Source organism: Aphelocoma coerulescens, chromosome 13, assembly GCF_041296385.1.
Source record: "Aphelocoma coerulescens isolate FSJ_1873_10779 chromosome 13, UR_Acoe_1.0, whole genome shotgun sequence".
Taxonomy (NCBI): domain Eukaryota; kingdom Metazoa; phylum Chordata; class Aves; order Passeriformes; family Corvidae; genus Aphelocoma; species Aphelocoma coerulescens.
Window position 1 is genome coordinate 6,763,781 of NC_091027.1, and position 14,991 is coordinate 6,778,771.

General features: G+C 55.7%; 2 protein-coding genes across 3 annotated transcripts; both read left to right on the plus strand.

Moving 5' to 3' along the window:
- The first annotated feature begins 3,926 nt into the window (after nucleotides 1–3,926).
- Nucleotides 3,927–6,820, plus strand: RPS14 (ribosomal protein S14). The gene is made up of 5 exons (XM_069029102.1): nucleotides 3,927–4,032; nucleotides 5,219–5,369; nucleotides 5,681–5,842; nucleotides 6,026–6,102; nucleotides 6,712–6,820. Exons 2-5 carry the CDS (start codon nucleotides 5,221–5,223, stop codon nucleotides 6,777–6,779), a joined length of 456 nt encoding a protein of 151 aa, XP_068885203.1. The 5' UTR covers nucleotides 3,927–4,032; nucleotides 5,219–5,220; the 3' UTR covers nucleotides 6,780–6,820.
- A 3,931-nt stretch (nucleotides 6,821–10,751) lies between these two features.
- On the plus strand, nucleotides 10,752–14,929 carry CD74 (CD74 molecule). 2 transcript variants are annotated; one of them, XM_069028618.1, is made up of 9 exons: nucleotides 10,752–10,860; nucleotides 12,056–12,231; nucleotides 12,343–12,434; nucleotides 12,524–12,577; nucleotides 12,770–12,865; nucleotides 13,139–13,229; nucleotides 13,595–13,783; nucleotides 14,117–14,209; nucleotides 14,331–14,929. In XM_069028618.1, the coding sequence occupies exons 1-9, from the start codon at nucleotides 10,790–10,792 to the stop codon at nucleotides 14,336–14,338; spliced, it is 870 nt and encodes a 289-aa protein (XP_068884719.1). In that variant the 5' UTR covers nucleotides 10,752–10,789; the 3' UTR covers nucleotides 14,339–14,929. The 2 variants fall into 2 exon arrangements, with proteins under 2 accessions (XP_068884719.1, XP_068884720.1); XM_069028619.1 differs by lacking the exon at nucleotides 13,595–13,783 and having other exon boundaries at nucleotides 10,753–10,860.
- Nucleotides 14,930–14,991: the final 62 nt, after the last annotated feature.

Sequence of the window (14,991 nt, forward strand, 5' to 3'; positions counted from 1 at the left end):
AAAAGGAAAACAAGAAAGGAAATTGTAGGGAAAGAGACACAAAGAATGGCAGACTATTATGGCTGCACATTTTCTAAGTGTTCATTGAAGTCAAAGACTTTTTATCCTTAAACATTTCACTTCCCCTACAAGCATTTTCTCTGAAGATCCCTGAATATTTTGCAAATGCCAAAGTTACTTGAAAGCTCAGAAAACAAAAAGGGACAAACAGCAAGTTTTTCAACTGCAAACTGCTGTAAAGGGTATTAAAGGGATTATTTTTTTTTTCAGCCTTAAATGATTTGCAAACTCAGCCTGAAAAAAGTATCTCCCCTGGGAACAGCATTCTGAGGCCATGCTAACCTCTGCCAGAGGAGGTTCATGCACAAATCATTGAGCAAAAAGCCAGCAATGAGTAATCAAAGGCATGCACCAAACTCCAAGAACAATCTGCAGAATCCACAGTCTCAAGCGGTAAAGTTTTCCACGGAATAATTTCTTCTGAGAAAAAGGAATTTGTTGAATTCTTGGTCTGGCATTTATGAATACTTTTTTCTTTTTAAAGAAGAAACGACTCACTGGAAACAGAAAACCACTCAGAAAGGCACTAGGATTTATTAATACCAGCTCTGCCATTTTACATGAGTATCAGGTAGCTTTTTTTCTTGCCTGTCTTCTGTTTGCAAACACAAAGGAAACCAATTCCTTTCCTGCGTGCTTTAAGTTACAGGCGCTTCTTCAGCACATCTGTCAGAAAGCAGTTCAGCGGCTTTCCTCAGCATTGTTTCCAATTTATTAATCAACACTTCCAGCTCCCTACTGAGTTACAGCCACATTATGGTCCCCTTGAAGTCCATGGCAGCACTTCCACCAACTTCATTAAGACCAGAAACTGGCTCTTGAAGTCTCTGCCAATTCCTTAAGTGCTTTAACTTCAGCGTTGGAGATTTCTGTTTTAATCTTCTTACGCCTGTTTCTGACACATCATTTTACATGTGTGCATACACAAACTGCTTTTCTGAAACCAAAACTGGCCTTAAAAGCAGATGGAAAAGTTTGGTTTTTTTTTTTACCTGTGAATGGTGCATTTGGGACCCTGAATGTATCTTTGCCACGGCTGTTAGAGGAAAGATGCCATCTTGAGGGGTCTGTTAGAGAGCCCCAACTGCAGACCCTGCTCTGTATCAGGCAGACAGCTGGGATTCAGCCTGCTGCAGGGGGAATTTTGGCCTCTTCCAGTTCCAGTCTCTGTTTCAAGGCCACCAGTAAGGCCACTGGCCCATGGCTCATGGGAACAAGTCACAGCCATGGAAACAGTGATATTTGAGCGCCAAAAATTCCTGCTTGTGGGAAGCCCAGAGCTGGGGCCTTTGCAGGTCAAGCCAGTCACTTCCCACTGACCCCTCTCAGCCTGAGCCAGTTTACTCCAAGGCCGAAGCCCAGCAGGAGAAGAGGTTAGGAGCAGCGTTCCCATTTGCCTGGCCTTTTTGTTTAGTCACCGGCTGAGTTATGAAATCCGCCTGCAGCGTCACCGTGTCTGTGGGTTTCCCATGGGCTGGAGAGGCTATTACCAAGGAGCAGCTGGAATGTTAATTACCCATTAAGGAACTAAATCTGGGGGATTCCTAAAAGCAAATACACATCATCTCTGGCACTGACCCCACAGTGGCCTGAGCATCCTTCCCAGCCAGGCTGGAGGACACAATCCTTCCAGCCCCTGCTGGGTGCCTCCCTTCTCATCCCAGCCAGGAAGGCTCTCAGTGCTGTCCTCAGCAGTAGGGCAGCCTGGCTGGAGCTGGCATTCGAGCCCCAGGAACATTTTGCAGGGCAAGCAGCTCCCTTGCAGACACACCAGAACTAGTGCGAGGCAAAGTGAAAGGGAAGAATGTGTCTCCGGGAGTGGAGAAAGCCCCATGCTGCCCACACCCTGGAGGGACTGGGAGCAGCCTGTCTCCCCAGCAGCTTTGGGGCTGAGGGCAGCACAGGATTTTGAACCAGTGTGTAAATTCTTTTAGCAGCTCATATGGTTATTTCAGCCTGTTGCCCATAAGTGGAGGCTTGTCTGTTTTCTTGCCTCTGGCTTGCATCTGTTCCAGGGGAATATCCATAGGCTTGCACAGTCCTCCCGAAGGATTGTCACAGGCAGTGCTGCACGCGTGGCTCTGTGGGGATAAACCCACCCTGCCTGGCTACCTGTACACCCCTCACCATCCCCAGGCTCCTCCTCAGACGGGGCACCCACAGCACACGTGTCCTGACACAGGCTGACCTCTGCAGCACTCCCTGCTGCTGACTCCTTCCTTCCCCTTTCCTCCAAATCAGGCCACTGCCGCTGTCACTGGAGCTCCTGGCTGGAATTACAGCAGCTCTGCCAATGTGTATTTTAAAAGCCTCTCCTTCAGTATTCAAACAGGAAGATCCCTGATGCAGTGGCAAAAGTGTAACAAAGACAGGAGCGAGTGAAGGTGTTCCACGGGGTCAAGAAGGGGGTTACAGTGGCATCCCTGAGCACAGAGAGCTTTCCCAGGGAAAAATCCCAGCACGGGTAGGGGAGGGGCAGGGAGACAGGGATCCTTAAGGACCAAACCTCTTTTCCCTGGTGGCAACCCAGAGGTTTGCATCCTGGAGGAACCTGGAATGCTTGGCCAGAGAAAGGAAAAGGCGTGGGAAATCTGGATGGGCAATATGGACACGTGAATGCTACCCTAAAAACATGTAGCACCCTACAGCTTCAGAGGTGATGGACATGAGAAGCGAGGCAGAAGTTTCTGGTGGGCCAGCACCAAATGCTATCAGTCGAGCAGAGGTGCTGGACCCTCCCTGCAGGTGTTTCCAGGCCTTTGGACTGCACAGCCTTGCTAATAGGGCTGTTATAAGGAGCCTCCCTTGTACAGCTGCTTCTCCTCTATCTGCCCAGCTCGGAGCACAGTTCTGGGCGCAGATCTGAAGGCCTGTCAGGCATTCCCATGTGGGGACTTGCAGGAGCTCCTGTCCCAGCCCCATGTGGCTCAGAGCTCTCTGTTTCCCAGAGGCAGCTCAGCACCAGGGGGTGCTGGATCCCGCCCAGGAAGCATCTCATCAGTGCTATAAACTCAATTTCATTGTGCTTCTGTTCTGAAGGTTTTTGGTGTTCCCCATCCTTACTCTCCTGAGCACTTTTAAAATCACTTGGAACCAGAAAACATTGCCTTGCTGGACCACCTTTATGTAAAAATTTACAAACTGACATTGTCTTTGTAGAGGTGGAACAAACCTCCCCGATCACAGCTGCGGGAGGTGTCCCTGCACCATCGCTCAGTTCACAGCTGCAGTCTCTGCTTCTCCCATCAGCTGCCAGAACTCCTGAGAGAATCATCAAGATTGAAACCTCTCCCATCAGCTCTTTGATGAAAATACCCCATGTACACATATTAAACCACCACATACATTCTTTTGTGAGTGAATTCCTGCACACCTCCCCGCAGTCAGGGCTCCCGCCTGAGCTCGGGGCAGGGACAAGCTGGTGCCTGGAGACCCCCAGGACCCCTTGCCGTGCTCAGCCCGCACTGCAGAGCAAGGGGGAGAGGCCTGCACCCCAACCTGGCTCTTGCTGAGCCGGGGCAGAGCCGACTGCTCGGGCGTAGCCGGGGGGAAGCAGGATGCTTGCTGGAATTACACCCATTTCCCTCCAGTTGTTTTTTACACCGGTTCGTTTCCAAAGCTCTCCCGGGACGGCTCCGTCAGAAACGCAAACACCCAGCCGCCATCTTGGGGAGGGACTCAGGGAGACGCCGCCGCCATCTTGGGGGGGGTCGAGCCGGCGGCGCCAGCTGTGTGAGGGGAGAGGCGGCCGCGCCATCCTGGGGAGATCGGCCCGGCTTGGCCTCGGGAGAGACGGTCACGGTTTGGCGGCGGCGGCCGGCGCGGAGGGACTGGGACTGGGATCGGGGCACAGCTCTGTGCCTGCGGCAGCGGACACGCCGCCTCCCACCATCTCTTCCGGGTGAGGCGGTGACCCGCGCCCCCTGACCCCGCCGCTTCCTTTCCGCGGCAGCCGCCGGAGCAGACGGGCAGGTGAGTCCGCGCCGCGCCGCATCCGCCGCCATCCGCCCGCCCGCGCCTCGCCGCGGCCTCCGCGCCCGTCGCCCGCCCTCACGGGACCGGGGCTGCGCGGGGCAGCGCGCTGGGTGCGGGGGAGGCGCGCTCGGCGGAGCGGGGCCGTGGGCCGCGGGAGAGCCGCGGGCTGGAGTAGCGGAGCTCCCGGCTGGCGGTGCTGGGCCCCGGGCCGGCCCTCCCCCGGACCCTGAGCGGCCGGGGCTGCGTCCCTGAACGCTGAAACGCGGCGGGTTTGGAGCTCGATGCCGGCGGTACAGCGTGTGCTGCGTGTGCTGTGTCGGCCTCGCTGGGCTGGGGACGGCGCTCTGGAGCCTGTGCGCCATGAATGTGTCGAGAAAGGGATGTGGGGCTATCGCAGCGGCCGCGCAGACACTGATGTAAATGGATGTTACAGTGCTCAGGGCTGTTGGTGGAGAGGGGACCACCGAGGGCGAACGTGGGTTGTGTTGGGGTTGGTTACCTCGGTGCAGTGGCCGCACGTCTCCCTTGTGCAGGGCACTGGCTGTAGCAGGAGTTTGGCAGGAGAGGGCAATAGGGAACCGTCTTTCTGCGCTTGGGAGCGGATGCACGGGATTCCCGGCCGCCAAACCGAGCACACCCGAGTGCTGCCCCTGCTGTCTCCCATTGCTGGGTGTGGGCTTCAGGGGCAGGAGACTTAGCTGGGCTAGTCCCAAGGATGTGGTTGAGAGACCAGTAACATGGAAGAACCTAAGCTGGTACTTAAAAGGTCTGCAGACTCGGGGCTTACTGACAATACTGGGTCTGTAGCAATTGTTTGGTTTGGTGTTTTTTTCCATAAACCCGCATAAACAAGGGGAAATGCTCAGCATGGCTGGTTATCAAGGAAAGGAGCTCCCTTGTGCACTGCTGTGGCGGAGCTTGGGGACGTCAGGTGCCATGAAATGCAGCAGGAGGGACTCCACTAACAGCTGTAGGTGATGACCTGTGTGCCAGGATACAGCAAAGCTGTGAATCCTGGGGTTTATAAGAAATTTACCTGTACCCCCACATTTACCTGTGTTTTGCCAATGGTAACTCATTTTTCTTGCTTGGTGAAAGGTTGCAATAGCAGGAATTCCATCAAGTTCTTTAACAATGTTGAGGAAACTACCAACACTCATACATCTGTTTTGTTGTTTTTCAGAAATGGCACCTCGTAAGGGCAAGGAGAAGAAGGAAGAGCAGGTCATCAGCTTGGGACCACAGGTTGCTGAAGGAGAGAATGTGTTTGGTGTCTGCCACATCTTTGCCTCCTTCAATGACACTTTTGTCCATGTGACTGATTTGTCTGGCAAGTGAGTATGGGACATGCATCACCTCGCTGCAGTACCCAGCTCCTTCGGGTGTGAAAGTAGAAACTAGGTTTGGCAGGAGGTTCCACCAAAATGCTCGAGTTTCTGCTGAGCTGTGAGTTGGGATGGTGCATGTACATGAACTGGGTGGCTTGGTGAGCTCTTCTGAACAATACGGTGTTCCGGGTACTCTGTGGCAGCTTATTGATCTGGTAACATTAGCAATAACAGGCTTGGTCTGTAGGCAGAACCTGCCTTGGGGGAAGAACAAGGAATGGCTTTTTCTTCCTGAACGTCACCTTTTCCTTCTGTAGGGAAACCATCTGCCGTGTGACAGGTGGGATGAAGGTGAAGGCGGACAGAGACGAGTCCTCTCCCTACGCGGCCATGCTGGCAGCCCAGGACGTTGCCCAGAGGTGCAAGGAGCTGGGCATCACCGCCCTGCACATCAAGCTGCGTGCCACTGGGGGCAATAGGTACAGTGGGGGGACTGGGACACTGATGGGGACGTGGCTGTGGGGGCTGATGGTGGATGAGACTGGACCAGGAGGAGGGTGGTTTGGCATGGGGAGAGTGTGACTTTGATACTGCTGGCTATTTGTAAACTGTGTTCAGCTCCTGAGTTGTTGAAGGGGTTGTTGGTTCTGACTCTCCTCCAGGACCAAGACTCCTGGACCTGGTGCCCAGTCAGCCCTGAGAGCTCTGGCCCGCTCTGGAATGAAGATCGGCCGCATTGGTGAGTGAGGAAAAAAGGGATTATTTAGTGAAAGGAGCTTTGTAGGCATCTGTGCTGCTTGATCTTAACTTTGGGATGTTCTTCATGGCTGCTTAGATGGCTCCAATGAAAGGATTTCAGATCCTTAAATTGACAGTTTACCAGTAGGTGGTGAGAGCAGTACTCAGAACCCCAGTTTCTATGTGCAGGGCTCTTCTGATGTCACAGAGCTGTTCAGTCCCTTAATACCTTGTTGGTCTTGGTGATTCACTAATGATGGAGTTCTCCAGCTCTTGGAGGGAGAGTCCTGAACTTTGTGGGGGAGTCACAAGATGCAGTTGTGGTTGTTGTGCTGAAAATTCTTCAAGCATCCTGTGTTTTTTTGGAAACGCTGTGACTGCTTGGTTTAAGTGGGATAGGAGATGGGGATTTTTGCTTACAAGCGCTAAAGCCCTGGGTACCCAGCCTGTGGCAAGTTCCCAAATACCTTCACTCCATGGAGAGTTCCTTCTGCACACGTGCAGCTCCTGTGGTGTCCGAGTGCTGAGGTGCTGGGTGATGGCTGGGGCTGGGTGGCTGTGCCCAGGTGGTTTCTGGAAGGTAACTGTGTGTGGGATTTTCTCCCTGCAGAGGATGTCACCCCCATCCCCTCCGACAGCACTCGCAGGAAGGGTGGTCGCCGTGGACGTCGTCTGTAACCAGCGCAGCACCTTCTGTTATTAAAGCTCTCTTAAACCTCTGTTTAGCTCTGTGTTTTCTTAATGGGGTGTGCTTAGAAGCCGAGGGGCTTCAAGATGGCTTGTGCTCTGGAGCTGGGCCTCTGGCTTGGAGGGGAACCAGGCTGGGTGCTCTAAAGCCAAAAGATGCTTTCAAAATGAGTCATGACCTCTTGCATCTCCTGGAAAAAAAAGCTGGGCTGGGAGCGAGCAACTGCTGCTGGGTTTTCTGCAAAATGTTGCTTAATGCATCACTTCCCCTTTCTGTGGAAAAAATCCTCTGCCTGGACATCTGTTCCTAAGCCAGCATTTCCCTTGGCACAGCCATAGTGCTTTATTTGTTATTTTTTATGTGGCCATGGAAAATGTTAGAATAAACTTCCCATACTGTCTTAAAAGTGCACTATTTGCTGTTCAAATCAGTTTCCTGTACTTAAAGTGTTCTTTGAACTCTGTGTGGAGAAGGTGTTGAAAACATGAAACCAAAAGCAGCTCAGCCAACATGGAGCTGAAAGGAGGAGGGGGCTGGACAGTGGAGAGCAGGGAGTGGGACACTGCGTTGCCAACAGCTCCTCTGCTTTTTGGTACACTTGGATACAGTGAAAGCTGTCCCTGTTCCATGTGAGTTACTCTGTCCCAGGGCTGCCTCACGGGGCACATCTGCAAAAACAAAGCCAAGGCAGGAGCTTTGCTGTGGCAAAAACTCAGCAGACTCTGCTTGTCTCTTGGTGCAGGGGGAGGTGTTCCCCCTCACTCCCGCTGCTGCCCACCCTGCTCCAGGCCAGTTCAGCCCTGCTGGTTTATAGAGCAGATGTAGAAAAGGGAAGATGTCTGCTCTACAGGAAGGTGGATTTGGAACCCTTAACCCTTGGAAGCTGGAGCTGTGCTGGTGCACACAGGGCTGGCTGAGCCGAGTCACTACACCCAGCCCGTGCCACGTGCTGCCCTGGCAGTGCTGTGCCATGGGCAGGCTGGTGCCTGGGCTTGCTGCACAATTAAAGCACAAATCACTGATTTCTCCGTCGACCTGACGTCTTTGAAGCAGCTTCCTGTGTTGATGCATAACCCTAAAGAGGAAATGGTGAATGAGGAAGAGAAACCAAAGTCCCAGCACAGAGCAGCTTCCTGGCCTGTGTCCTGGGCCTTTTTGGAGGGAAAGACCCTCCTGTCAGAGTAGCATGGATGGGTCTCCTGGCTCTAGACAGTCCCTGGCCTAACCCAACCAGCTTGTCTTGAGTGATTCAGCGAGGAACTGAATCACTTGCACCCCCTGTAGCTGTAGCTGGGTGATGGCTCCTGGGCTGGGTGGGTGGGGGACACGTGTGCCTGCCTATGCTGTGTCACCCTGTCATCCTGTGGAGAGCATGGGGCTGCTTGGGGGCTGTGCTCCATCCCCACACACAATCAGGGGTCACTGGTGGGCCCTGTGGCTTAGCCTTCCCCCTCAGGTGTGCCCAGGGCTAATCCTGTGCTGTTGAGGGTGTCACCTCAGGGTGGGTGGGAAATGTAGGTCTGTTCCCCAAACCTTTGTGCAGGGTCTGGGGGCTGAGAGCTGTGAGATGAGACCCAGCTGGTGATGAATGGCTTCCTGTGAATGTGCCTGGGTTATTCCACCTCATTGCCTGAAACAATTGCTCTGCTGGCCTGCTCCTCAGCAGAGTCCTGAAACCATTCCTTGCTCCAGATGGCTTTTTCTCCCCAAAAAAAGACTTGTGAAGTTTTTGATGGGCAGCACCAAATACAAAGCCTTGGGGTAACAGAGTGGTGACAATCCAGTGCCAGCCTCAGGCGGTGGGAGAGTGAGGAGGGTCAGACAGGATGGAAGCTGCTCTCTGAAAGGGTCTGTGTCTTCCCTGGAAAATCAGTTCACAGACTGAGGAAACACTGGGTGCCACAGCCCTGGGCAGAAAGTTGTGTGTGTGAAGCACTGAAGAGCTGACTGGGAATGTCTGTGTGCGGAGCAGGGCCTGACTTAGGGCTGATGGTCCCCCTCCAGGCTGGGCCTCAAGGGGCTCAGCCTGCCTGGGAAGGGGGCTGTTCCCCACCCCCAGGTTATCACCCACGTTTGTGGTTTGCAGAGCCAGCCCAGCTCCATGGAATCGCTGGGGTTTCGGTTGCCAAGTTCCTGCTCAGACTTTCTCTGGTTCCCCTTATGGCTGAGGCTTGTCACGGAATGCACCAGGAGCGTGGCCTTGAGGCAGGGATTGTGGCCCCAAAATGAGGAGCTGAGTGGGGGCTGAGGCTGTGAGGAAAACCCATGTGTCCCCTAAAACTCCTAGTGCCCATGAAGGGAGAGACAAAAAATGCGTGGAATGCTTTTTTGTTCTTTTGTTTTCCCCCCCGTTTTTTCTTCCCCTTTTTTTTACTTGTCTTTCTTCCCTTTTATCTCAATTTCCTCTCCCTTTTTATGTTCTTTTCAAACCCCTCTGATGGTTTCTAAATACAGCTTTGTTACAGCTTTGGGGTGAGGTTGATGGACACCCCTGGGCCTTTGGGGTGAGGCTGATGGACACCCCTGGGCCGGTACTTTCTGAACCCCTGGGGGCCCAGGCCTTTCCCAGCTGGGTCGCAGGGTTGGGACCAGGGTCCAGGCACCAAAAAACCCTTCCCCTCTGTGAGGCTGCAGTTTGCCACCTAGAAAGCAGGAGCACTGTCCCACCATGTTTCCTCCAGGAACAGCATCTGCTGGGACACCCTGCCCTACTCCCTGTAAATGCTCCGCAATGATCCCTTTGTCTGCTCTCCCAGCCCTGGCTGTATGTCCCTGCTGGCTGGGAGGCTCAGGACTGAATCAGGAAAAGAAATGGAGTGGCTGAAACAACACGTCCCTGCTCGCCCCAGTGGGTTTGCCAGGTGACCAGTGGTGCCTGACTTTTAATTCCACATTCGCAGTTTCACTTTTGACTGAACTCTGGCCATGGCTGTGCTGAGTCCTGACGCTGGAGCCAGCTTGGTGCTGGGCTCAGTGTGACCCTCGGCCCAGCATGGGTGTTGGGCCATGGCTGTGCTGAGTCCTGACGCTGGAGCCAGCTTGGTGCTGGGCTCAGTGTGACCCTCGGCCCAGCAGGGGTGTTGGGGGTGTGTTATCCCTGGGCTGCTCTGGGACATTGTGTAAAATCACCAAAACCCAGCATTACGGACTGGATGGCTGCTCCTGCCCATGTAGCACTTGGGGGGCTGTGGGGGGGCTGGAGACCCCCATTGCCCCACTCCCACTGGTGCTTTGGGGTCCCTCACCTTGAGGGGCTGCTCCTCCTCTCTTAGCTTTGGGGGTTCAGCTCCTGGAAGATGCTGCAGGCAAAGCAAGGGGGGTAGTGCTAGAAGGAAGGAGGGCTTGAAAGTGCTTGGTCCTTTAGTCATTGCCCCCTCCGCCTGAGAAGTGCTGGCCAAGAACCCCCACACAGGGAGGGTCCAAAGTGACCCTCAAGGAGGGGCTTGAGCCCAAGTGCAGCTTTCCCCCAGCAGCCAAGGTCAGGGAGGAGGGGTGTACCCTGCCCTGTGCCCCCACGGAAGGTCCTGCTCAGCTTTTGGTGTAGGAGGTCCTCCCCATGGTGTCCCACCCCCCGTGTCCCACTTCTGCACCCCAGTTCCTTCCTCACTCGTTGCCTCTCACCTCCCCCATCTGACCCCCCCCTCCCTTTCTCACCTCCTGCCGCCCATGTACGACCTCCCGCCCCCCCAGGGGTACCTGAGTCTCTGGGCCCATAGCACCGGTGTCACCAGGCTGGGCACCGTGACCTGCCCGTGGCGTGGGGTGGGCAGTGAAGCCCCAGTGAGCGGCCGTGGAGCTCACGGCTGTGTCCAGCATCATTTCTGAACTGGAGACCTCCGGAGCAGAGGTCTGCCTGGCAACAAGTGATGCAAGTGCCAGCAGCCAATAGGACTTTTCTTTTGGCTTCCCCCCCTGGGTGTCAGGGCAGGGTGGGGACCCGAGGGTATTTCCAGAAGCCTCGCTCGGGGTGCTCATTGTCTTCGGGGAGCCCAGCGGAGCCATGGCTGACGAGCAGAGGGACCTCATCTCTGACCGCGGCAGCGGCGTGCTCAGTGTTGGGGACGCCCAGAGGTGCCACAGCTGGGGACACGGGGATGGGGGGCACGGGGAGGGCAAAGCGGGCGCAATGGGGACGTGGGGCAGGGGGGTATTGCGTGGTTGTGGGATGGAAGGGGATACAGTCGGGTCAAGGGGGCACAGAGTGACTATGGGGCAGAAGATGGGGCGCAGGCTGTGGGAATGGGGCACTGCGGAGCCAAGAAGGTTGTGGAAGGAGCCAGAACATGGCTGTGGGGCAAGGCAGAGGCAGGGCGTGGCAGCGGGATGGGGGAAATTGGGTGGCCGTGGGATGGGAAGCATGGGGCGGCAATGGGAGGGGGACATGGGGCGGCTGTGGGATGGGGGAATCGGGTGGCTATGGGATTGGGAGGGCACGGGGTGGCAGCGGGATGAAAGGGGTCACTGTATCTCTGGGGCAGCCGGGGACAAGGCATGGCGATGGGGTGGCCAGGCTCACACAGGGTGTGGCAGAGAGCCATGGCTTGAAGCTTTGGAGGAAGCAAAACTTCTTTCTTTGTGAGGAAGAGGTTGTGGGACAGGCGGGCTGATGACGTGGCCATGGGGCAGGAGCGGACCTTGGACCCCAGTGGCTTTGTGGGGCTGCGCCCCCAGGTCCCAACTCGTCCCTACGGCCCAAACCCCGCAGGGGGCACACCCCACCCAAAACTTGCAGCCAATCAGAGGCCGGGAGACCCTGACGTCACCAGTCACCAGGCAGACGCCCGTGCGGCGCGTCCCGTTCGGGACTTGTCCCCGGCCGGGCGGTGTCCGCTCCTCCCGGCAGCGGAGGCGGGCGGTGACCTCTGGGGCCCCGCTGCACCTCGACAGTGCCACATTCACCCAGCGGGGCAGGTCCAACATCCCGTGAGTCGTGTCCTCTGCCCCACGGACCAGCGAGATTCCAAGTGGTTTTCATCATCCCGCAAAAGGCGATGCCCAGTGATGCCGTTCCCCAAAATCCCCTGGCAGCGCCCTGTCCCCCTCCTGTGTCCCCAGTTCCCCCCGCCCCCACAGCGGGTTTCGGTTCCCGGTGTGGGAGGTGACGCTCATGCTGAGGTTTCACTTCTGCTCTCATCGATGGGGGAATTTGCATTTGTCTGGTTGCAAATCCCCCGGGACGGGGCTGTCTGGGGCGGGGAGGGGGTGACGGCAGGATGTCATGTTCTGCCGCCGGCGGGCGGCTGAGCCCCCTGACCGTGTCCCACAGGTCTGCGCTGAGGCGCAAAGCCGCCTTCTCCACGCTCTCCATCCTGGTGGCCCTGCTCATCGCCGGCCAGGCTGTCACCATCTACTTCGTGTACCAGCAGAGCGGGCAGATCAGCAAGCTGACCAAGACCTCCCAGAACCTGCAGCTGGAGGCTCTGCAGAGGAAGCTGCCTGCCAGTCAGTAGCCCCACGGGCACCAGAGTGGTGGGAGGCAGGGGCAGAAGGGATGACTCCCTCCTGGACCACCCAGCCCTGTTGGTGCCTCTCACAGTTCTCCTTCCTCGGCAGGTGCCAAGCCAGTGAAGACGATGAACATGGCCATGGCAAACCCGCCCCTGGTCATGAGGGTCCTGCGTCCTGCGCCCTTTGAAGACCTTCCGGTAAGAGAGATTCAGCACTGCTTGGCACTGCCTGCTGTCCTTAGGGCTTGCTGCCGTGCTCACACTGCCCCTTTGCCTTTTCTCTTGAGGTCAAGGGCCCTGTTAGCAACAAAACCGAGGACCAAGTGAAGCACCTGCTGCTGGTAAGGTCCCCTGCTCCCCCCGCCCCCCTCCCCACAGCTTCGTCCTGCACTGGTCTGGGGTCTCTTGGGGTACTCAGAGCTGGTGGGAGCTCCTGACCTCCTGCAGCATCCATCTGGCTGATACCAGCAGAGCTCCAACCCCCACCCCCTGCCTCATTTTTCTTGGCCCTCACTGTGGTGGTTGCTCTGCAGCAAGCAGACCCCAGTAAGATGTTCCCGGAGCTGAAGAACAACCTGATGGACAACTTGAAGAGCCTGAGGAGCACCATGACTTATGCGGACTGGAAGGTCAGTGCTTGTCACTGTCATCCTGTCCCACCTGCAGTGCTTGTCACTGTCATCCTGTCCCACCTGCTTTCCATCCAGGAGTGCTTTGGGGAGGGACTGGGGTATCCCCACCTGGATAAACAAAGTCTGGCTTTAGCCAGGCTTGGGCTGCTCCCACCTCAAGAAAGGGGATGGTTTTGACAACCTTCCCTGTCCAAGCCAGAGCTTTGTGACATGGCTCCCCTGGGGTGAACTCCCTCATGCCCATTAACGTGCTGGACCCTCTCATTGCAGTCCTTTGAGTCCTGGATGCACAAATGGCTGCTGTTTGAGATGGCCAAGAACCCCAAGTCGGAGGACCGCAAGGCAATCCCAGCGGAGAAAGGTATTGGGGATGGAGCTGCTGAGCTGGGGAAGGTCAGGGAAGTGTTGGCATGGGGCATCTCACAGGGAACCAAGCCCTCCCTCCAGTCACAGACCTATTTGTTCCATGGGGAGCCTCTCTTTCGTGGCTGTTAGGAAATCACAGAGCATCTCTGCCTGCTGCCTGTAGGGCATTTGGGGTGAACAAAAGGCTGAACAGCTGGAGCACCACCCCAAATCCTCCATCCCTGGCTGGCCCAAGAGCTTCAGAAAGGTCACCAGGCGGGGGCTTGCTCACTTTTAACTGTTTCTGGATAGAATCTCCTGCTGAGGGGGAGACGGGCCTGGGGGGCTGATGGAGTGTCCCCTCTGTTTCTATTGCCCTAGTGCAAACTAAGTGCCAGGCAGAGGCCGCTTTTGGGGATGACCAGCTGGGCCGCTTCCGCCCACAGTGCGATGAGAACGGAGACTACCTGCCCAAGCAGTGCCATTACTCCACCGGCTTCTGCTGGTGCTCCTACAAAAACGGCACCAAGATTGAGGGCACTATGACTCGGGGAAAGCTGAACTGTCCCGGTAGGTTGCCAGGGAGGGGATGGAGAGGAAGGAGCAGTGTGTATGCTTGGAATTAGGGAGGAGAGCTAGGAGAGGAGAGGAAGGAGTCCAGGCTGCAGGGTGCACCCCTCACCCATGCAGTGCCAGCACGTTAAGGCTGGAGAGGACCCCAAAACCCACAGTCCGCCGCAGGGTAGCTGGAGCTGAAGTGTGCAGTCAGGGTTTTCCATGAGCCCCCCCTTGCCCCCAGCTCAGCAGTGGGCACAGGCTCTCCCCCACTGCCCACAGAGGGATGGGGGTGGGTGATGGGGCAGCCCCGGGGTCCAGCACCCACGTCCTGCGCTCCCTCTGCAGGCACTGCTGCTCCCAGTGCTGCCGCTGCCACCGTGGAGCCAGAGGAGATGATCTTCTCCGGGGTGGACATGCTTAAGCTGAGAGCAAGCAAAGGTGAGTGCCCAAGTGTCCCCAGAGTCCTGGGGACTGCGGGGGAGGGGAAGGTGGCGATGGAGAGCGGTTTTGGGAGGTCCTTGAGCTGTTTTACTGACTACCTGCTCTTGTTCCCCCACAGAAGACTAGAAGAGGATGCCAGCAGTTGCCTTCAGCATCCCAGCTCCTGCCTTTTTTTTTTTCTCTATTTCTCTTCTGCTCTTACATTGCTTTTCCAAGGCAGTTAACAGTGGGTATCCCTGGGCACCCTTCCCCTGCTGCACAGCACCAGCCAGGGCTGAGCTGCCACCACCATCAGACATTGAGTACCCTCAGAGCGTGGGTAGAGCAGGCTGGAAAATTACTTCAACCATGTCAGATCCATAAATCCTGTTCTCTTTGACTCGACCTCCAACAGCATCCAGGCAGAGGTACAGCTCGCCCCTGCTGAAGAACTAATGCTTCCTTCACTGAACATTTAAAGCAGCAAAACAATCCCCACCAGCTTCTTAACTGATCCCTGTAGGCTGCAGCCCTGCTAGATTACTGGAGTAATGGGTTTTTATTGTGGAGTGCTCAGATTTGTAGATAGAGATTCGCCTACAGCCTCAGCAGTGGGTAACTATGGGCAGAGGGGCTTCTAATTTTCCTGAATATATCTGATTGTTCCTTTATAAATGATCTCACAAGCTAATAATCTCAAATAAACTTTTGAATAAGAAAGCCTTGTAAGCAACTCCAGCAGGGCTCTGTGTGCTGTTTGCAGCTGTCCAAGGTTAAAAATAAATGAATCTTAACAAAAA